At 47.1% G+C, this 23842-nt stretch overlaps 1 protein-coding gene and 1 long non-coding RNA gene across 5 annotated transcripts in view; one reads left to right on the top strand and one right to left on the bottom strand.

The window, feature by feature from the left end:
- Window positions 1-23842, bottom strand: part of LOXHD1 (lipoxygenase homology PLAT domains 1) — a 175919-nt gene that overhangs the window by 7753 nt on the left and 144324 nt on the right. For all 4 annotated transcript variants that reach the window (XR_014172698.1, XM_081929534.1, XM_081929535.1 and 1 more), the window contains 4 exons: window positions 21474-21601; window positions 17379-17496; window positions 9942-10119; window positions 5043-5228 (listed from right to left, as the gene is read on the bottom strand). Coding sequence is in view for 3 of the 4 variants with exons in the window: in XM_081929534.1 (XP_081785660.1) it covers window positions 5043-5228; window positions 9942-10119; window positions 17379-17496; window positions 21474-21601 (610 nt within the window). In the remaining variant the exon portion in view is untranslated. The remainder of the gene's footprint in view (window positions 1-5042; window positions 5229-9941; window positions 10120-17378; window positions 17497-21473; window positions 21602-23842) is intronic.
- Window positions 12405-23842, top strand: part of LOC309380271 — a 162130-nt gene continuing 150692 nt past the window's right edge. The window contains exon 1 of the long non-coding RNA XR_014172791.1: window positions 12405-12431. This is a non-coding gene — a long non-coding RNA (uncharacterized lncRNA). The remainder of the gene's footprint in view (window positions 12432-23842) is intronic.

Below are 23842 nucleotides of genomic sequence, written 5' to 3'. Positions count from 1 at the left end.
GGTGGAATAAGATAACGAAAACATAATTTGCATAATGATGTAAGCATGGTCCACAAGCTTTGTTCTGGTGGTCCATGCTGCGCCTTTGGATTTGTGGCTGAAGAGGTGAGACAGCACGTCTATCGCATCAGATATTCATTTTTATTTTAAGCTACATTGAATCACTTCTTTTATTGCATCGCCAAGCCTGGACATTGAGTTCCAGCTCTGAGGGCCTTCTGGAGCTTCCCTCACTGTGAGATATGAAACTACAGGGAACCAGGCAGGAGGCCTTCTCTGTAGTGGCACCCGCCCTGTGGAACATTCTCCCATCAGATGTCAAACAGATTTGACTTTAGAAGACATCTGAAGGCAGCCCTGTTCAGGAAGGGGTCTTAACAGTCAGTGTTTTATTGTGTTTGTAATATTTGGGGGATGGGGAGCAACCCACAGTGGCTGGGGAAACCCAGTCAGAAAGGTGGCATAGAAATAAAGTTGTTGTTGTTGTTGCTGCTGCTGCTGCTGTTGATGTCGTCATACAGTGGTACCTCGGGTTACATACACTTCAGGTAACAGACGCTTCAGGTTACAGACTCCACTAACCCAGAAATAGTACCTCAGGTTAAGAACTTTGCTTCTGGATGAGAACAGAAATCACGCAGCAGCGGTGCAGCGGCAGTGGGAGGCCCCATTAGCTAAAGTGGTACCTCAGGTTAAGAACAGTTTCAGGTTAAGAACGGACCTCTGGACCGAATTAAGTTCTTAACCCAAGGTACCACCGTATTACATTTCAATTCCACCTAATTCTGTTGGATTCAAATTGCAACTTCATAAAAGAAGCAAGCAAGAAAAGAAGCAATGAAAACGCAATTAAAAATCATGCAGCACACAGAACATTCTACCTGCTGCAATAGGTGGGGAAATCATTAGCTGATTGGCCAAGACCCTCAGCATTTTTTTAAGTGGTCCATGGAGGTGGGGGAAGTTTGGGAACCCCACTGTGGAGGGAAGCAGCATTGCACTGAGCCAGCCCCTTGGTCCATCTGCTGTCTACACTGGCATGCAATGAAGGAGCATCTCCACTCCCATCGTTCTACCCGGACACTGAGGTCCAGCGCCGAGGGCCTTCTGGCAATTCCCTCACTGCGAGAAGCCAAGTTACAGGGAACCAGGCAGAGGGCCTTCTTGGTAGTGGCACCTGCCCTGTGGAACGCCCTCCCACCAGATGTCAAAGAGAACAACAACTACTAGACTTTTAGAAGACATCTGAAGCCAACCCTGTTTAGGGAAGCTTTAAATGTTTGATGTATTGCGATATTTTAATATTTTGTTGGAAGCTGCCCAGAGTGGCTGGGGAAGCCTGGCCAGATGGGCGGGGTATAAATATGATGATGATTATGACTCTCCAGGTTTCAATCAGGAGACATTCCTGGAGATACTGAGGATTGAACCTGTAGCCTTCTGCAAGCAGAGCAGATGCTCCAGCGCTGAGCTACGCCCCTGTCCCTATAGTCGAAAGCCCCTTTCCCCTGGATTTAATTTACCTGGGGGAAACTAGGAGTGCAGGGCCACCCCTGCCTGCTGCTGTTGGCAGAGTGTCCTTATTCCTATAGCCCCCTGTTGCATGGAAATCCAGGCCTGCTCTTCCAATTACATACCTGCCATTTCTCATCACTTAACAACAGCGAGAATGGGGGAAAGTGAGGAGCAGAAAAATCCAGCCCAGGCCCTGCTTGCCTGCCAGCCCTTAATTAAGCCTTGAGCTCCAGAAGGCAGTCTTTTGTTAGAGGATTACCCAGGACCGCCATGTGTGCTGGAAGACACCAAGCTCAGGGTTTTTCTTCTTTGGCATCCCTGGAGAAGCAAACCCTTGACAAATAAATGCTCTGTCTCCCAAAGCCCTGTCTCCAGCAGTTTGGGAAGAGAGTCTTCAGCAAACAGAAGACAAAAAAGGGGGGGAGGGAAAGGAACCACAACGTCCGCCTGCGGTGAGAGGAGGAGCGGCTGGGCACTGCGGTGGGAATTGGGGGTTGGCGGACGATCACCCGGTGGCTGGCGGGGAGCCAGCTCTCTGAGCCTGGAATCTGCTATTGGATGGAGGGCAGCTGGCCAAGAAGCCAAACCAGAAGGGAGCTGCTTCTCTGCTCAGGAAGAAAGCAAAATAGTTGCTTGGGCAAATAGCTGTGCTTTTTCACTAGGTGTGAATTACATGGGAATGGGGGAAGCTCTCTCTCCCTTTTGCGATGGCCCCCTTTCTACCGTTTTTAGAAGGCTACAGCAGATCTATGATTGGCACCTCCTGCCTCTGTTGAAGGGCTCTCCAGGGAGTCAGGACTGAAGAGTAGGCACACTGCTTCATTCCCAATCAGTGAGTGTCCAGTAACCTCCTGCTAATCTCCTGGAACTTTTTGTACCACAAATGATGCAGCCTTAATTTTATTTTTGTTCTATTTTTATATAATCGTAGGGTTAGAAGGGACCCCAAGGGTCATCTAGTCCAACCCCCTGCAATCAGGAATTTCAACTATAGCATCCATGGCAGATGGCCATTCAAACTCTGTTTAAAGACCTCCAAGGAAGGAGAATCCACAATCTCCCAAGGGAGATCGTTCCACTGTCAAGCAGCTCTCACTGTCAGAAAGTTCTTCCTGGTGTTGAGTCGGAATCTCCTTTCTTGTAACTTGAAGCCACTGGTTCGAGTCCTACCCTCCAGAGCAGGAGAAAACAAGCTTACTCTATCTTTTTCCTTTTTCCTTTCTCCTTCTGTGATGGAACTCCTATTTGACGTTTTCATCCCCAAAAAGTTTTTGATTTGAGTTTCTATTGAAATGAGGCTGCATTTTAATGTTGTATTTTAATCTTGTTTTTAAGTTGTATCTTAATCAATTGTTTTATACCTGGTGTTAACTGCCCTGAGCCTGGTCTTGGCTGGGGAGGGCAGGGTATTATTATTATTATTATTATTATTATTATTATTATTATTATCATCATCATCTTCCATAGATAGAATCAAGTAGACACTTCCAGAGTTAACGCTAAATAGATTACTGCTGGTAAATGAGCCACCATAGCTGCTAGAGGGCCGTGAAAATTTATGTTCACCCATGTACTTGTCTACCCATGTACTATCTGAAACCAAAGCGTTGAATTGGTTGCCAGATGGGAATTGTTTTCCCCAGTTCTCCTACCCCACTAAGGACTTTATCCAGTGCTTTTTTCCCAATTTAAAAAAAAGTTTAGTAGTACTCTCATTTTGGCTCAAGAAAACTACCATTTTATAGATCAAATCGGGGGAAATAAATACAGTAAATGGACAAAAGTACAGAAAGTCACAAAATGTTTAGGGGTGCGTGCACCCCCAGAAATAAAGCACTGACTTTATCTATCTCGAACCATCCCAACATTCAATGCATGTGTTGTAAGTTGGAGAAAAACCCGCTTTCTCCATGCAACACACAGTTTGATAAACTTCTATCATGTTGTCTCTGGGTCATTTTTTCTCAAAACGAAAAGGCCCCCAATAGTACCCCCCCATCGACCCCAATAGCTGCAACCTTTGCTCATAGGGGAAGCACTGTATAGGGAACAGATCTCTCTAGATGCCCTCAGGAATCTTCCCTGGCCACATCCCTGGGCCTCATCCATTCTAGCCCTTCCCAGCACCATCCTTAAACATTTGCCTTGCTGGGATTTTGATAAACCCACTTCCGCCCTGCAGAGGAGGTGGGATTGCGGCCGTCACGGCCCAACCCCATGCGCGGTAGCTGGAGCCCAGCCCCTGCACGATTGGGGGAATTCCCGGCCGTGTCACCCCCTGGCCAGCCAATCAGCTGGCTTTGGGGGTGTGGCCCTCCCGATTTAAACGCAGGCACGGCCGGGGATCTTCCTCTTTTCCTGCATACCAGCTGTTCCTGTTTTCCCCACCCTCCTGCCCTTTAAGGTTTCCGTTCCCTGACCTTGCTATGGACCTTGGTTGGTCGCCATTGACGGGCCTGGTAGGAATTTTTAAAGTTAGCAAACTGGCACCAGCCACTTGGTTTTCGCCTACCTTGTAGCAAATCGTCACAACTTTCTTAGTATTGGCGGTTAGGCATTGGTATTGCGTTGTAGATGGAAGAGGGGAGGAAGCGCCATCACCTGCCCTGCATATTGAAGGGTAGTCCGATAAAGGATTCCGGGGGGGGGGGCATAGCCCTGTCCGAAGCCTAAGGAGGTGAGGGCCTAAGGCACGCCCCTGAACTGTGACCCTGGGGGAGTTCCTAGTTGATGTGCATCAGCAGGACTCCCCCTACTGGTGGTTATCCCTTCCTGGACTTCAAGCAAACAGGCTGAAGCCGGATAGTCTGTTAGGATCAATGCCTAAGCCAATACCGCTCATCACCTGTAACCAATAAAGTTGTGGCCATATTTAGCCCATTAACCTTAAATAATTGTGTCATGTGTCTTTATTTCCACTGGCGGGGGGGACGGGAACTCGCCACACAATACTTCCTGCTTGCTTTGATAGATAATGGAAAGATATTTGTCAGTTTCCCCTCTGTGATCAACACTCCCTACTATGTGCCACCATGAAGAAATACAGCCCGCAAAGTGTTAGTTTCTGTTTTGCCACTGTGCAGCTGCTGGGAGTCACAGGACTCTGTTTACATTCCAGAGACCTTCCAGACTGTGGGAAGTCTCATGGGAGGGGAGACGGGATGTGACGTTAGTGGTTTCCTGTTTCCTTTGTTCCTTTGTTCAGCTGCTGTCTGCTTTCATAGAAAGAGGATGTGTGTTTTGTCTGCGTAGTTGGGATAATAAAACTCTTTCCAATGTAGCCCAAACCTCTTGTCTCTTTCCTGTGCTGGAAACTCTGCTGAATGGAAGGTGCCTTGGAGCCTTATCAAAGGCTCAGGTCATTAAACACGTTGTGAGGCGATTCCGAAGGACTCGGGGGAAGAAAATGAGCTTTATCAGCTTGGCTGAGCGGAGATCCCGACACAAAGCAGAAATGGTACCCCCCCCTCGGCCCCTTAAAATAAACCTTTGTTAAAGTAAACAAATAAACAAACCATCTTTGTTACCTGTATTGTCGTGCCAGATCCGCACTTTGCAGAGATCCCCAAGACTGAGTATATCGGAGAAATAGAAAACATCCAACTGGTTCCTCTCAAACTTGTTGGACGTGTTTGCTTCTTTAAGAGCCAAAGTCCCGGAGTCCCCGTTCTCCCCAAAGATGATCATGAAGACATTGGCATCTGTTCCAGCCGCTGCAGGGAGACAGAGAGAGAACAGATTACTGCAGCACGTTATACGTAGGGCTGCCTCTGAAGACCGCTTGGAAACTTCAGCTGGTGCAAAATTTGCCCAGAAATGGAAGCAAGAAGAATTACCGAAGAATGGAAGACAAAATTAATGGACTACGCAGAATTGGATAAAGTGACAGGAAGGATTCGAAACCTGCGGGACCAGAGATTCACAGAAGATTGGAAGAAATTTACGAATTATTTGAAGAGCAACTGTAATGAACAAATTACGCTGGTAGGACTACAAGAAGTTTTGTAGGGAGGAATATATGAAATATTGCAAAGAAGAGAAAGAAGAGAGGCATTAGTTATGATATTTATGTAATAGTGAAAGTAAGAAATGTAAATTAAGTGGGAAAGATTGGAAAATTTTCAGATGTGATTGATGGAAGTAAAAAAATATAAGATGTAAAAGTATGTTTAATAATAGTTGAAAATGATACGTTAAAAAACATTTTATATATATTTTATATATATATAAAAATAACAGCTGGTGCAAAATTCAGCAGCCAGGTTGCTCACCGGGGCAAGGCAGTTTGAGAATATCACACTGATCTTGGTCCAACTGCACTGTCTACCCATTAGTCTCCAGACTCAAGTAAATGCTGGCTTTGACTTATAAAGCCTGAAATACCTGAAATACCTCAAGGACTTATAAAGCCTACAATACCTCATGGACCACCTCTCTCCATATGAACCTACCCAGACCCTGCAGACATCTTCCACAAGAGGTCCATTTGTGGAATGCTCTCCCCAGAAATGTTCATCTGCGGCCTTCATTGGACACCTTTAGGTGCCAGGCAAAAATGTTCCTCTTTAGGAAACTCCATGGTGCATCTGCAGCAACACAAGCATACGCCCTCATCTGCCCCAGCTGCAACAAAACATGTCTCTCCTGTATCGGTCTCTACAGCCACAGCAGGCACTGTTAGCTCTCCAATGGTTTGACTTCACCCCCAAAGGCACACTCTTCCATTGTCTCCCGAGACAAATGTATGACAACAACAGCCAAATATTTCAATTGGCCCAAAGGTCACAGAGTAGCACGATTTGGAAATATCAAAGGCAATAGAAAAATCCCACCATGTTTGGCACATCAGAATTCCAGGCTGCCCCCTTTGGCATTCAGACTGGTCTGGAGGCTGCAGCTGGTACAGAGCACAGTGCCTAGGTTACTTGTGGAGGCAAACTACCACTAACACGTAATACCTTCCTTGTGGGTTTTGCACGGGCTGCCAATCTGCTGCTGGGCCAAATGATGGCCAGATTACTTGAGAGACTTCCTAATCTTTTATATACCCAACAGGTCACTCTGGTTCACGGGAGAGTCTCTCCTTCAAGTTCCAAAGATCTCATGCTTGATCTGGAAGATGTGGTTAGTGCAGAATGTTGCAGCACGGTTGCTGACAAGAGCAAGGCCTTGTCAGCACATAAAACTGTGCTCAGAGATCCGCACTGGTTGCCCGTTTGCTACGGGGCCAAATTCAAAGGGCTACTATTAGTATATAAAGCCTCTGACAAATAAAAAAAATGAAGATCATGGCCACTGGGCCTATCACCTCCTGGCAAATAGAAGGGGAAGAAATGGAGGCAGTGAGAGATTTTACTTGCTTGGGCTCCATGATCACTGCAGATGGTGACAGCAGTCACGAAATTAAAAGACACCTGCTTCTTGGGAGAAAAGCAATGACAAACCTAAACAGCATCTTAAAAAACAGAGGCATCACCTTGCCAACAAAGGTCCGTATAGTTATAGCTATGGCTTTCCCAGTAGTGATGTATGGAAGTGAGAGCTGGACCATAAAGAAGGCTGATCGCTGAAGAATGGGTGCTTTTGAATTATGGTGCTGGAGGAGACTCTTGAGAGTCCCATGGACTGCAAGAATATCAAACCTCTCCATTCTGAAGGAAATCAGCCCTGAGTGCTCACTGGAAGGACAGATCCTGAAGCTGAGGCGCCAATACTTTGGCCACCTCATGAGAAAAGAAGACTCCTGGAAGAGACCCTGATGCTGGGAAAGATTGAAACCACAAGGAGAAAGGAACAACAGAGGATGAGATGGTTAGATAATGTTCTCAAAGCTACCAGCATGAGTTGGACCAAACTGCAAGAGACAGTGGAAGACAAGAGTGCCTGGCGTGCTCTGGTCCATGGGGTCATGAAGAGTCGGACACGACTAAATGACTAAACAACAAAAACAAATTGGGACCAGTTTACCTATGAGATTGCCTTACCTCACATGTGCCCACTTTGATCGGTGGGATTGGCACTGTTATAGTTGCCACGTAATACCTATTCCACATTTGTAAGAACTCATTCGTTTAGTGTGGCAACACCTACACACTTTGGAACTCCCTGCCTGTTGAGATCAAGTTGGCGCCTTCACTGCACTCTTTTTGATGGCTGCTAGAAAAATTTCTTCTTTTAAACAAGCCTACCCAGATGCTGGGACACGGGTGGCACTGTGGGTTAAACCACAGAGCCTAGGACTTGCCAATCAGAAGGTCGGCGGTTCGAATCCCCATGATAGGGTGAGCTCCCGTTGCTCGGTCCCTGCTCCTGCCAACCTAGCAATTTGAAAGCACGTCAAAGTGCAAGTAGGTAAATAGGTACCACTCCAGCGGGAAGGTAAACGGCATTTCCGTGCGCTGCTCTGGTTCGCCAGAAGCGGCTTAGTCCTGCTGGCCACATGACCCGGAAGCTGTACGCTGGCTCCCTCAGCCAATAAAGCGAGATGAGCGCCACAACCCTAGAGTTGGCCACGACAGGACCTAATGGTCAGGGGTCCTTTTACCTTTACCTTACCCAGATGCTTAGACAGGTGAGGCAATCTTAATCTATTTTAGTATTTTAACTTTTGTATGTTTTAAAGCAGGGTTGTGAATCCACCCCCCGAATTTTCTGTTTTACGTTTTGTAAACCAGTTTGAGGTTCCATACAAGCATGTGGCATATAAATTTTATGAAATCTATAAATCACACTAAATCAAGATCTCTGAAGTCCATTCTGGAGTAATGTGGAATAAGGCCTTTAGTTGGCTGCCCCTGTTCTGTGGAACAGCATCCCTATTGACACACGATTACGACAAGTGCTCACCATCTCCACTTCCGGAAACAACTGAAGACATGTTTGTTCTGACAAGCTTTCCCAGCTGAACAAATAGGTCACTGCCATGGCATTCCTTATTATCTGCCATTCTTTCCCCTGTTGCTTTTAACTGCGTTTTTAGCAGTTTTTTATTGCATTCTGTACATCGCCTTAGACCTTCGCGGAAGGAGATAAATAAAACAAAGAACCAAGAGCTGCTGTGGAATCCTCCTGGAGGCTGGCAAAGGAAAGGACTGTTTTGGGTTACAGTACACCTGCAAAACGTCCCCAAACCCTGCACAGAATATGACAGCTCATCTCTCGTGGTGCTATGATGACATACGAATCAGGTTATTGTCCCTGTGCTGGGAGATGCTGCAGCTGAACTAGTTCCAAACCTGCATGTGCCTCAGTCAGATGTACCATTATGCTGACTGCTGTATAATCTGATCAAAAACAAGATCACCTCATTCATTCCCTAATTTGTTTTCCCCCACTGACTGTCTCAGCTCATAACAAAATAGAACTCACTGTTGTTAAAAACGATCACCCTTCATTTCCTGGAAAAGAGAAGATGGATGTGCTCGTGTTGACATCTGAAGCTCTCTTCTTTGGGAGCCAGAATGCTCGTTCTCTCTCTCTCTCTCTCTCTCTCTCTCTCTCTCTCTCTCTCTCTCTCTCTCACACACACACACACACACACACAATGGAGAAGGTTTTTCAGAGTAAGAAAGAGGTAAGGTAAGGTAAGGTAAAGGCAAAAGCCCCCTGGACGGTTAAGTCAAAGGTGGCTTTGGGGTGCGGCGCTCACCTCGCTTTTCAGATCGAGGGAGCTGGTGTTTGTCCACAGACAACTTTCCAGGTGCCATGCGGCCAGCAGGAATAAACCGCTTCTGGCGCAATGGAACACCGTGATGAGTGCCAGAGTGCACGAAAATGCCATTTACCTTCCTGACACAATGGTACCTATTTATCTACTTGCACTGGTGTGCTTTCGAACTGCTAGGTTGGCAGGAGCTGGGACAGAGCAACAAGAGCTCACCCCATTGTATGGATTCGAACCGCTGACCTTCTGATCGGCAAATCCAAGAGGCTCAGTGGTTTAGACCACAGTGTCACCCATGTCCTTTCTAAGTATGAAACAATCAGGAATCAAGGAGATCATGTGTGCTTGATGTTCAGCTTGTTTAGATAATAATTCACAAGTTCTTTGATAATACCCCCTGCCTCTTTTATAAGTAAATATCTATCAGTTCCTCACACTACACATTCTCCAAGACTTTTGAGGGATTTCATGGGTAGCCAAAAAGAGCATCAATCTGGGTAGGAATATTTCCTAAAGAGATCCGTGCATCTGTCAACTGATACCAAATATTTCCAAAAGCAAAATGCTAAGCAAAACTTGAAGGTTCCTCTTCTCTGGCAGAACATCTAAGGATGTCAAAGGAGTTTCAATAAACCTACTAAAATTTCCTTAAGAATTATTTCCTTGGACAGACATAGTGGGTTAGTGACAGTAGTGATTCTATCACAGCAGGGAAAACTCACTGGTTTCATGTAGAACCGGATGCAACAAATGTTAAACGTACCTCCAACGTCACTGGTTTTAACCTGAATTGTATATTCAGTATAATCCATCATCTGCTCATCATCGATTACGGCCGGAATCTCCCATTCCAGGGTGAGATTGTCTCCCCACTGTGTGGAGAGCCATTCATTGTATGTAAACACGGTCTCCTCTTGAGTGGTCAGATTCTTCATGGTAATCTAGGGGGGAACCAAACCAAAGGAAAGCATTCAGTCTGAATTAGGAGTTAGGACCCTTTGGATAGCCCTAAAAGAAAGCTTCAGCAACACCCACTGGGGAATTTTTGCTCTTGGGGTGTGGGGTGGGGCAGAGTTATGGACACCAGCATCACTGATGCTCACCAGTACAAGTGGTGTGGTAGGGTTAGGGGCACACAGTTGCAATGGTGGGACTATTTATATGAATAACCATAGTTTAGAGGTCCCGGGCCCTAAGGAAGTCAGACTATCCTCCACCAGGGCCTTTTCAGTGATGGCTCCGACCTGGTGGAATGCTCTGTCCCATGAGACTAGGGCCCTTCAGGATTTAACCTCCTTCCGTTGGGCCTGTAAGACAGCTATTCCTCCTGGCCTTTAATTTGAATTCAGCCTGGTCTTTTATTTCCCTTCCCTCCCCCTCCCCTTTTATGAAGATCACCCACTCTGAGACCCCACAGCTATTTCTCCCCTGGCCTCCTCGCTGGCCCAAGTAGGGCCAATTCAGCCAGCTAGCCCTGGGGATTATCTAATGCTTATTTCCCCTAAACTGATTTTTGATTTTTGAATTTTATTGTTATTCATGTTTTTATACTGTATTTTATGCTGCTTTTATAATTAAGTGTTTTAAATTTGTTGTTAGCCGCCCTGAGCCCAGTTGAAAAGGCCCTGGCTCTGGCTGAGGCTGATCTGAATTCCTTAGGGCCCAGGACCTCTAGGGTGTTGCTATTTATGGACCTTAAGGTCCTCCGCAGGGCATACCGGTAGGGAGATGCTAGGCTGTATAAGGGATAGACATACACACCCCTACTCCCTCTCCTTCCAACCCCACCTCCCCCTTTGCCATTCCCCCATACCTGACCATACCCCTTTCCTTTTCTACCTGATCCACCCCATCACCTATCCCACCCCCTCCATTAATCAGCTTGTCTGGGCATGCCAGCCATTCCTCATGCTGAACCTGGTGTGGTCACCGATAACTGCAGAGCGTGACGACACCTTACGTTTTTATGTATATAGGAAGATATGAATGACTTTCTTTTGGGGAAGCTATCAGGCCAAGCAAAGGTTACAGCTTTGGGTGCTGGAAAGAAGTTTCAGTCCGGAGACGCAGGATATATATATCTGTTCTGAAGTCTTTTGCTGCATAGCTGGCAAGTATATAAATTCAATCAACCTAAATAATATAAACATAAGTATGGAGGCGGGCTTGTGAACCATTGTAATTTTTTCCTATGGCAAACTGTGATACTTGTCCAATGGCAGACTCCTAATTGAAACAACCCATTCATTTTTTAATTGGCAACTCTGATCTGCTGTTTACAATTGGTGGGAGGGTGGAGATTTTGTCGGTTTTTTGAGACAGGGAAACTCAGAGTATCATGCCTGAGTTTCCATGTAGCAACAAATGGTTAATTAACGAGGTTGATGGCTTCATTTGCCTTCTCATCTTGTCTGCTTAGCACTGACGGTGCACCATCTGTCTGACATTCCAGCTCTGCCCCCACAAGTCCTCCCGTCTGCTTGTTCTTCTATAAACGCGCCGCCGACAGAAATTCAAGGGAGCTCAGATTCGTCCTCACACCAGCCTGTTTGAAACCTACGAAGATGCATTTGCGAGTGTGTTACTCATCAGTGCTTTGGAGGGAGGTGAGAGTGCCCTGCATGCGCTGGAAGAGAAGCAGCGGAAGAAATCTACATTCAGCACCAAATTCCACAGTGCGAAGGACGGAATTCTCCTCCAGCCTCTATAAATCTTGCATAGCACGGTGATGTACACAGATCAGCTTAATTTGCTCTGGAACGTATAAATATATCAGATAGCTTATTCTGCTTCCAACATGGACCTGTAATTGCGTGGTGTGTTTCTGACCCTCTCCTCCCCCAAGGTGGAAATAATGACACATGACACAATTATTAAGGCTAAAAAAAGGCCACGACTTTATTGGTTACAGGTGATGAGCAGTATTGGCTTAGGCATTGGTCCTAACTGACTATATCTCACTCCAGCCCGTCTGCTTGAAGTCCGGGAAGGGTTAACCACCAGTAGGGGGAGTCCTGCTGATGCACATCAACTAGGAACTCCCCCAGGGTCACCGGTAGGGGGCGTGCCTTAGGCCCTAACCTCCCTAGGCTTCAGACAGGGCCACGCCCCCTGAAATCTTTTAACTGACTACCCTTCAATATGCGGGGCAGGTGATGGCGCTACCTCCCCCCTTCCATCTACAGAACCACACCAATGCCTAACCTTTGAAGGTGACCCGGAAACTACAATTAATCCAGAATGTGGCAGCTAGGCTGGTGACTGGGAGCGGCCACCAAGACCATATAACACCGGTCCTGAAAGACCTACATTGGCTCCCAGTACGTTTCCGAGCATAATTCAAAGTGTTGGCGCTGACCTTTGAAGCCCTAAATAGTCTCGGTCCAGTATACCTGAAGGAGCGTCTCCACCCCCATCGCTCACCCCAGACACTGAGGTCCAGTTCCAAGGGTCTTCTGCTGGTTCCCTCCCTGTAAGAAGTGAGGTTCCAGAGAACCAAGCAGAGGACATTCTGGGTAGTGGCGCATTCCCTGTGGAATGGCCTCCCATCATATGTCAAGGAAATAAAAAACTATCTGACTTCTAGAAGACATCTGAAGGCAGTCCTGTTTAGGGAAGTTTTTAATGTTTGACATTTTGTTGTGTTTTTAATTTTCTGTTGGGAGCCACCCAGAATGGCTGGGGAAACCCAGCCAGATGGGTGGGGTATAAATATATTATTATTATTATTATTATTATTATTATTATTATTATTATTATTAACCTTGCTCTCTTCCTCTATGTAGACCAGCCTTTCTCAACCTGTGGGTCCCCAGATGTTGTTGAACTACAACTCCCATCAGTCTAGCTGCTTAGCTGCTGCATTATGGGTTAGTTGCAGTTTCTGGGTCGCCTTCAAAGGTAGCCCCATGTAGAGTGCATTGCAGTAGACCAAAGTAAGTGAAGGATGTTGCTCCAGCTCTCCAATTTGGAGAGCACAGGTTTGCAGGCAGCAGTTACTTCCCAGTCCCCCATCGGGAGTCGACATGGTTGGGCATCTGCCAAGTTCTGCACCAGTTCAGGGGGACCTCGCTGGTTCTGGGGTCATCTTTGAGAACTTGAAAATGGCTTCCATCATAAAAATGGCTGCCTCCTTTGGTACACATGAGCAGCTGAGCATCCAGGGACGCGGACTTATAAAAAATATTGGGGGGGCCCGGGAAAGCTCATGAATAATAAATAAGCTCATGAATATGCAAATAAAGTGGTGCCGCCTCCTCGTGAGCGAATAGGGGAGAGCGTGCTGCGCCTATTAATCAGCTCCAAAGGAAATTGGGTGGAGCTTTTGCTCGGGAGGGAGGGCAGGAGGCATGCAGCCCGCCCCTCCCTGTGCATTTTGGGCTGGGGGAGGGGCAGCGATGGCGCTCTGCTGGAGGGGCGCCGGAGATTATTGGGGGGGCGGAGCCCCCCCAAAGGAATTTTTGAGGGGGCTCGGGCCCCCTCAAGCCCCATGGAGTCGGCGCCTATGTGAGCATCTGCAGATAAGCACTTTTAATACAGAGTGGGCAGCTCGTTGCTTCAGCAGCTGTTTTATTCGAGAGGTTCAGTGCAAAATTTCACCCACAAAGCAAAGGCAGTGACTGAAGTAGACTCACTAAAAATATAAAGTCACTGCACGCCATTCCATGCAGCCCTATTTTTAATCATCCCACGGGGAATTTTAATAGAATCATAGAACTGTAAAGTTGGACGTGACCCAAAGGGTCACCAAGTCCCAGCTCTTGCGATGCAGGAAATCACAGCTAGATTTCAACGACCGGCTTTATTTATTTTTAACAGTAAGACTCCCTTGCAAAAAAACAACAACCCCAAAGATGCTTTATTAAAAAGTTTAAAAGGCACCCCAGACCACATTTGAGTGGGTGGAGGGGATGAGGAAATCAGAAATAAACAGTACAATGCTATTCATGTCTAATCGGACGTTAAGCCATGTGAGTCCAATGGAACCAACTCCCATGTCAACGTGCTGAACCAGCAGCAAAAGGATTTGGAGGAAGAAAGTCGGGTCGGGGAGATTTCACGAAACAATTTCTCCCCAACTTACTGAATCAATTTTGCCAAATTTTGGTCAGAGCGCTGCTTCTGCCCCACCCTGTGTGGTTTCCCCATCACCTTCCACATCTCTCACACCTTTGTCCAGTTAAAATCCTTGCTGCCTCCCAGTCATTCCATTTGCTTTCAGCGTGGTTCCCTATGGAAGGCTGCAAAGCGTGATCATTGGAGGAAGGCTCTGTAGCAGTTCTAGAAACACGTGTTTTCTTTCCCCTTATATCTCTCTCTTATGCTAGGGTTGCCATAAGTCTGAGAAATCTCAAACATGTCCTCTTTTGGGATGCCCGATGTTGGGATATTCCATTCCATCTTAAGGAACAGGCATGATTATTGTGTGTCACATGTCTGTTTACACTCCAGCACAGTACAGTGGTACCTCGGGTTACACACACTTCAGGTTACGTATGCTTCAGGTTACAGACTCCGCTAACCCAGAAATGGATGAGATGATGTTCAGGATGAGAACAGAAATTGTGCTCCGGCGGCGCAGCAGCAGCAGGAGGCCCCATTAGCTAAAGTGGTGCTTCAGGTTAAGAACAGTTTCAGGTTAAGAACGGACCTCCAGAATGAATTAAGTACTTAACCCAAGGTACCACTGTAACCAAATCAGATACTCTACCATGTCAATAAAAAAATATCTCAACATTCATCTTCCATTCTAACAATGTATTAAGCAAATTTGTTCATAACATGGAGGAGGTTCTTGGCCATGTTCCTCTTTACCTACAAAGGAGATAAAGTCAGACTAAAAGTGGTACAAAGTTCTTCTATCTACTTAGGCCCCTGGCGATTCTCAATTTGCATGTTATTTTTTTCTAGGAGGACACCATCCCAAATCTATAACATAAATATTTCCAAAAAGATTCGTGCTTTGGACAAGAAGGAGATCAGACATGTTTTCCTTTTGTCCGGGGGGATTTTTTACAATTTTAAGCAAATGTGGGGGGTGGGTTTGGAGGGGGGTGTTGGATGAATTGGGCTTGGCAGCAGTAGCTGGGTGAGTGGGCAATCACCCCCAAAATGCTCAACAACTTATTTTTGCCTGAATTTTTACCTCTGGAAATACGGCAACCCTATTTATGCCCATCTAGCTGCAGTGAGCATAAGACACAAAACGAAGACGTACAAATATCAAAAGCGACAAATAAATACCATACACATCCCACCTGAAGAATCTTAATTTTTCGTACAGCTGTGTGACTCGATTATATGGGTGGGAAGCAGAGATGGAAGCAAAGGGAATTTTAAATATTTGGCACATCCAAGAAAGGGGAGGGAGCGATACATTTTGTAACTATTATTTAAAAAGATGCTTTGGCTAAATGAAATATCTGAAATGGCCCCTTCAACAATCGCGTGGATCCAAGCCAGGCTTAGCTACCCCCCACTCATGGATGTGCAACATTCTCTCCAAAAGCATCCATGGCAGCTACAATTTCTCCATGGGGCCTCCTACCACAAAAGAGGATTTGAAATGTATTGCAGGTGCAATGGCTCAAAGCCAATGTGCTCTCCTAATAAAGTCGAACAGCAGAGAGTCCGCTTGGGTAAAATTATAGGTTGCTCTTGGCTTTCCTAACAGATCTCCCATGTCTCCGTTTCTAGCAAGATAAGAAGTTGAAGGGCTGGAGGAAACATTAATGAAAAACGCGACCTTGCCAAGCAGACTTTCCTCATTGCCATCCCTCGAAAACCTTGGGATGTAAATAATGAGAGATTGAAGCCCTCTAAGGAAGGAACAAAACATTTGAAACGAAGCGTTTACGGTGTTGCACAGTGTGCTGAAGCTGTATTTGGGAATGCTGTTTCCTGTCCCTGGGGAGATGACGTTGCGGGCTGGGAGGAAGCCCTTCCCACGCACATAGGGTGGGATACCCCCTGCGCCATTGGTTGGTCCTCGGCCGCGTCAACCCAAGGCTGTCCAATCCGGATGGTCCAGGGGCGTGGCATGGGCTATTTAAACTGCCCACGGCCAAGGACATGTTCCTTTTCTCCTTGCTCAGGCAGTTGTCCCACCCCCTCCCTTAGGTTAGGCTCCTTATCTCCTGACCTTGCTATGGACTTCGGTTGGTCACCTGCTTTTTAACAGGGGCCTGGTAGGAATTTTTTTCCACTTGGCAAATTGGCATCGGCCATTTCATTTTTCGCCTAGGTAAAGATAAAGGGACCCCTGACCATTAGGTCCAGTCGTGACCGACTCTGGGGTTGCGGCGCTCATCTCACTTTATTGGCCCAGGGAGCTGGCGTACAGCTTCCGGGTCATGTGGCCAGCATGACTAAGCTGCTTCTGGCGAACCAAAGCAGCACACGGAAACGCCGTTTACCTTCCCGCCGGAGCGATACCTATTTATCTACTTGCACTCTGATGTGCTTTCGAACTGCTAGGTGGGCAGGAGCTGGGACCGAGCAAAGGGAGCTCACCCCGTCGTGGGGATTCGAACCACCAACCTTTTGATCGGCAAGACCTAGGCTCTGTGGTTTAACCCACAGTGCCACCTGCATCCCATGGTTTTTCGCCTACCTCGTAGCAATTTGTCACAACTTTGTAAGGTTAGGCATTGGAGTATTAGGTTGAAGGTGAGGGGAGGTAGTTGCCATCACCTACCTCTCCTATTTCAAGGGTATTCCGTTAAAGGAATCCGAGAGGCATGGTTTCTGTCCAAAGCCCCAGACGGGGGGCTAGGGCCATGGCACAACCCCTAGCGGTGACCCTGGGGGAGTTCCTAGTTGATGTGCATCAGCAGGGCTCCCCCTACGGGTGGTTAACCCTTCCAAGACTCCTGCAAATGGTCAGGAGTCAGATATAGTTGTGAGGTTTCCAATGCCTAAGCCAATACCACTCACATTCTGTAACCAACAAAGTTGTGGCCTTTTTAGCCCATTAACCTAAAGTACTGTTTCATGTGTCTTTATTCCACTTCCTGGGAGGGCTTGGGACCTTGCCACGCAACAGACAGTAGCTTTGACGTAAAGCATATGCCTTAGGTAACTCCAGGTAGATCTAGAAAAGAAACCAAAGTCCCTTCTCCAAAATGGAGTCACTCCATGAAAAGAATGCACACAGACCACCCCCACAAGCAGTAGAGGAGTTCAAGAACTCTGTCGCTACCTGTTCAAGAAACCAATCTGGGCGACACCCTTCTCCATCCGTCCGTATCCTCATCTTCCTGAGTGGTGCAATGTCAGGAATCTCCATGATGAAGGTGTCCTTTTGGCCGATCTCAAATCTGGAGGAATGAGAAATTGGCTCAGGTTTAGGTCAGCTTCATACATGAAAGAGCCCCCGGCCGCAGGTTGGAAGAAAGAGTAGGATCGTCCAGGTTGCAGGGAGAGTGCTGTTGCACTCATTCCCCGCTTGTGGGCTTCCCTGGGGCATTGGGTTGGCCACTGCAAGGAAAGGATGCTGGTCTCATGCTCTGTCTTTTGACTCGGTGGGCCTTGAATGAATTGGCCTTGGGGCGGATGGGAGGCAGAGGATAGATTTGGCCTGGCCCCCAGTTAAGTGGCCATGGCTGCTTTAAGAGTCTGCTTTGTGGACTCTGCTTGTCACGAGTGAGATTCATGGCAAGATGGTATCTTGGCGCAACTCCATTCCAGAGCATACTTTGCCGAGCAGAAGACGTCTCTTTCCACAAGGGTCAAATCAATCCTGGCACAGGGAGGACCACTTGGAAGACTTCTTTTCAGTCTGGTGTTTTCCTTTTTGTCCATTTAGTCAGGGAAAGTGCCAGGTAGCACTAAAGAGAGTGTCTGTTTACATATCGCATAAACGCACAAACATGAAATTCACGTATGCTAATGAAATTTCCTAAAATTTAAATGGAAACCATATCTCACTATAGTTTGGACCAGGCGGTCTACATCACCTGTGTGTTCAGTCTGCTTGGCAGCTTCAAGGCCTGCGTGCAGACTTCCAGTAGACATCTGGCCTGATCCATCAGCTCTCTTCCGATGTCCTTAAGGCCCCCTGCTTTCCCTACCGATGGTTCATTGAACCAAACTTGGACTGCACAGCTCTTCAGACAGAGGACTGCATTTTATAAAGTAGGACACAGCCCTACTGTGTATGCCTGTCCCTTCTCCAGGAAGTGAGCAAAGATGGCTGGTGTTTGATAAGGGTTGGGGAATTGCTTGAGGGAGGGTTGTATGGACACAGAGTGGGTTGCGACCACAGCAGTGTTCTTCAACCTTAGGGCCCCAGATGTTACTGAGCGACAACTTCCATCATCCTCAGCCAGCTTAGCCAATGATCAGGGATGATGGGAACTGTAGTCCAATGACACCTGGGGACAGGGGCAGAGGAAGAGGGGTTCAGTGGAGGCGGGTCGCCCCGGGTGTCACCACTAAGGGGGGTGAAAAAAATGCCTGGTGGCACTCACTGCGGTGGCCTGGGCGCCCCACAGGTTCTGTGCTGCCCCAAATGGTCCACCCACTGTCTCCCCCCCCCCCAGCTGTAGGATGCCTGAGTGGGAGGAGGAAGGCAGAGTGCTTGGAGGTCCTGCGAAGCCCCAGCTTGCCACACCCCTGCGGGTGGCTGGGCACGCCCCTGGGCTCAGGACACACATGCCACCCCAGAAGCCCAATTGGCTTACTCCACCACTGCCTGGGATTCCAAGGCTGAAGGGATGAGGACCTCATTCCTGCCTGCCAGAAATCTCTCTCCCTGCCCCCATTCCATCCCACGTTACGCATCCTTATCTGGACTTTGCATGTGCCATCGCTGTCAGTAGGAGAGCACACATGCTTCACATGCTAAAGAAGAAGAAGAGTTTGGATTTGATATCCCACTTTCTCACTACCCGAAGGGTAGTCTCAAAGCGGCTAACCTTCTCCTTTTCCTTCCTCTCTGTGAGGTGAGTGGGGCTGAGAGACTTCAGAGAAGTGTGACTGGCCCAAGGTCACCCAGCAGCTGCATGTGGAGGAGCGGGGAAGCGAACCCGGTTCACCAGATTACGAGTCTACCGCTCTTAACCACTACACCACCCTGGCTGAAGGTCCCTAGCTAACTCTCAGGCATTTCCAGGTAGAAGGATCTTGCAACAGGGGGTGGACCTTTTTCTGGGTGAGACACAGGACAGCCACTGCCAGTCAGCGCAGACAATAATGGGCTGGCTGGGCCACTGGCTTGATTCAGGTTCCCATCCAGGCTGAGCAGTTCTGCTATCGCGCTGCTCCCGCAAGCAACACATTTAAAGATCCTGCTCATAACTGTTTGTTGGATTCTTAACCTCCTGTTGCTCCACAGGACAGATTAAATTACACAGAGGCTATTGCCCTGGAGAGATGAACTAGATGGCAAGAGAGCTCTTTGAGAACGCTTAATTTATATGCACGCGGGGGCATAAATCTGAATCAAACACTAACAAGAGGAAAAAGGGGTGAAGGCAAAGCAGATAAATGGCCTGGCACACTGCCCTCTCCTGGATATGGGCTCATCTCTCAGGAGGAACTCATTGGCTGTTCCTGCCCTCATGTCCACTTATCAATTTTTGCATGGCCAGGAGCAATTTTGCAGCTTAAAGCTAATGTAAATTAAATTGCCTTATTATCTGGGACAGTTTAAAAACGTGCTTGGTTTTTATTTATTAAATTTCTATTATGTATTGAATTGTTTCTGTTGCATAAATCACCTTGGGTTATTACTTAAAGAAAGACTTCAAGTCTTGGGGTAACTACAATTTGCTGTCCCAATTATCCCCACATGGCAATTTTCTGGGATTGTTTCCAGGCCTCTGTGCATTTTGCAATTCCATGGAACTGCAGAAAAACCACCCAAATCTCAGCTTGCCTTTTTTCCTTTTCCTTTTTTAAAATTTTTACAGCAGTTTCCAGTCCTGGCAGACTGCCATCTCCATTAGGAAGCAGGCCTGAGACCCTGGAGAGCCATTGAAAGCCAGGGCAGACAGCAAAGCCATTTCCGAGCTTAGGGAGGAGAGGGGGTTGCGGGTTAACCCCTCCCACACACACGGGGGCTGGCCTTTTGCCCCCGCGAGAACAGGGAATCCCCGGGCGTGCCTTCAACCCTACCTGCCAATTGGCGGGCTGGGGAGGCGGGGCCTAGCCTACTTAAGGCCAGGCACGCCCGGGGACCACCCTCTTTCCCCTTTCCAGCTGAGCGGTTTTTTCCCATCCCACCCACCCTTTAGGCTTAGCTAGCTATGACCTTGCTATGGACTCAGGTTGGTCGCCGCAAGGGGCCTGGTAGGAATTTTTCCAATTTGGCGCACTTCTAGCCTTTTGGTTTTTTTGCCTACCTCATAGCAAACGTCACAACTTTCGCGGTATTGGCGGTTAGGCATTGGCAGGGGTTAATTGTTATGCAAATGAATGGGGGGGAAGGAAGCGCCATCACCTTCCCCCAATGAAAAAGGTAGTCTGGTAGAGGACTCCGGGGGGCGTTGCCTTGTCCGAAGCCTAGGGAGGTAAGGGCCTCCGGCACACCCCCGAGCGGTGACACCCATGGGATCCTAGTTGGCGTACTTCAACAGGACTCCCTCGGCTTGTGGATAACCCTTCCCGGTCTCCATGCCGGGTAGTCGATAGGAGCCAATGCCTAAGTCCAATACCTTTCAATTCTGCAATCAATAAAGTTGTGGCCTTTTTTTGCCCATTAACCTTAAATAATGTGTCCAGTGTCTTCATTTCACATGGGGGAGGGGACTTGCCACGCAACCGGCTCAATGGGAACTTCCTATACTCCCTGTTATATTGTTTAGATTTTCTGATAGGAAAAATCAGATAGAGAGATCAGGTCCACCAACAGTAGGATACACATGTACCAAGCCCTGAGCAAGCAGGGACCCTGGACTTTTAATTTTCATTTTTTTAAAAAGTCAATTAGAGACGTATAAAGAAAGTTTGAAAGCAAAATGTGGAAGCACCTTTCTAAGACAAATTGGGCAGATACAGAGAGGTTGCTGTTGCTAATGATGCTTAGGAAATGCTGATCAAATATGAGCAGCAGTTTTTGGCAGTAGATTGCAGGGAGTAGAGGGCAGGGGCCTCAGTCTACAGGTACCAGGACCAGGAAATCCGATTGGCAGCCGTATGAGAGATCATGATTTACCCAGAGATAAACTAGGCATGTTCTCAAACCAAGTCCAACACAACGAACCCACAAAGACCAAATGGCCCTCCAGGGGCTCAAGAATGGATTCTGCCATTGGGAGCTCTGGAACAAGGAATTTGGCAAAGTCCTGCTTACCTGACTCCATTTTTTTCCAGCTGCATCTCTTCAGAGCACCCGTTAGATCCAAAAAGCACGATAAAAATACCAGCATCTGTACCGGCGTGTGAGACATCGCCCGTCACAACGGTCACTTCATAGAGAATCTGGGAAGAGATTAAGAAGTTGTGATTTTAATTTCTGTAATTAAAATATTTTTTAAAAAAATTTAAAAAAATACTTACTGTAAAAAACCCCACCAAAGACCAAGCCACAATTGTAATAAATAGAATGGGCTGTGGGTGTGTCAGTGGCTCCTTAGGCTATGCATGGAACAAGGCTGGGCAGAATGAAGGGATTAGGGTAAAAAAATGAAAATAATTCCACATTAAAGAGAGGGGAAATGTCTTGGAATCAGTTGTCCTATTTCACCCCCCCCCTCCAAAAAAATGAACAATTAATTGGTGGAGCTCCCTGCCATGAGTGATATGGAGATAGTCTGTAGTTTGAGCAGTTTAGGGGGATAAGGTCCATCAATGGCCATTGGCCATGGTAACTTCTTCCCTAGAAACTGACCAATTCAAGGGGCCCTTCTGAGCAGCCCCATACCTAGGGCCCATGTTTTTAATAGCATGGCCCTGGTTTTCACAATAATGTCTTAATTTATAGCATGATCCATCACATTAGAAAAGGAAGGCTACAATTATTAAACTACAAGCCATTATCTATGTTGGGGCACCTCCAGAAGTGTTGTGGTGGTTTTTTTGCTGTGCATTTTCCAGCATTTTATTGACAGAATAAAACCACAATAGTGATGCATTTATACTGGACCATCTACACATTAGTTGTTCTGCGGTGTTTCCTGTCATGGGCCAGGAGTCAGCTTCACCTGCTGAGCAGCAGCCTGAAGGAGCAGATGGTGACGTGACTCCACCTGCTGCTGATCAGCCTTCTTGCTCCTGATGAGAACCAGCTGGCTCCAGCTTTCTTAAGCAGCGTTTCCAGCCTCTGTCGGTTGCTGGAAACAACATTTGTCGTTCCTGGGCAGACCTTGCTGCTTCTTGCGACCTTGGACCCTTGGCTTTCTTGACTCCTGGGTCATCTGACTATGCGCTCTATGTGGGGCTACCTTTGAAGGTGACCCGGAAACTACAACTAATCCAGAATGTGCCAGCTAGGCTGGTGAATGGGAGTGGCCGGTCTTGAAAGACCTACACTGGCTCCCAGTACGTTTCCGAGCACAATTAAAAGTGTTGGTGTTGACCTTGAAAGCCCTAAATGGCCTCGGTCCTGTATACCTGAAGGAGTGTCTCTACCCCCATCATTCTGCCCGGATGCTGAGGGCCTTCTGGCGGTTCCCTCCCTGCGAGAAGCCAAGTTACAGGGAACTAGGCAGAGCACCTTCTCGGTAGTGGCACCCACCCTGTGGAAAGCCCTCCCACCAGATGTCAAAGAGAAAAACAACTACAGTGGTACCTCGGGTTAAATACTTAATTCATTCTGGAGGTCCGTTCTTAACCTGAAACTGTTCTTAACCTGAAGCACCACTTTAGCTAATGGGGCCTCCTGCTGCCACCACGCCACCGGAGCACGATTTTTGTTCTCATCCTGAAGCAAAGTTCTTAACCCAAAGCACTATTTCTGGGTTAGCAGAGTCTGTAACCTGAAGCGTATGTAACCTGAAGCGCATGTAACCTGAGGTACCACTGTATCAGACTTTTAAAAGACATCTGAAGGCAGCCCTGTTTAGGGAAGCTTTTAATGTTTAATAGATTATTGTATTTTAATATTTTGTTGGAAGCCACCCAGAGTGGCTGGGGAAACCCACTCAGATGGGTGGGGTATAAATATTATTATTATTATTATTATTATTATTAGTGACCTGAGACCCTCCTGGCCTTAGGACTGCACTGAACCTTATATACGGACTCTACCTCCAGGCAAGAATTCACCTGAGATTTGACTGGTCAGCTGACTTCTCCCTTGACTCAGCTGGCAGCACAGGATTACGACATTTCCCTAATGTTACTTTATTATTGGAATCTGGAGGAGGACTATTGTTCTATAGCGCAACCAAAGCAGGACTTACACACCCTGGGACATTAGCGGTGTGAAAGGTTACTGCATCAGGAAGTTACAGGACAAGCACCTATTATAAATGAAGCAGTATGCCTACCCAAAAACTTTCACAGACATGAACAGTGTTGAAAACAAGATCATACATAGCTGCCCTGATACCATCATGGGTACAAATAATCATAAATTCACAATAAAAAAAGAATTCTGCAGGACAAAAAGAGTTCCTTTGATGGTCAACCAAAGCCACCAGTAATTTTCAAGTGGTCTGGCAAAGGCAGGAGAATTTGAGAACCACTAGTTCCCTCCCAGAAAAAAGAGTTATATTTGCT

The sequence above is a fragment of the Podarcis melisellensis genome (assembly GCF_964234715.1).
Source record: "Podarcis melisellensis genome assembly, chromosome: 11".
Lineage (NCBI taxonomy): Eukaryota > Metazoa > Chordata > Lepidosauria > Squamata > Lacertidae > Podarcis > Podarcis melisellensis.
This window is presented reverse-complemented; position numbering and strand designations above follow the sequence as displayed.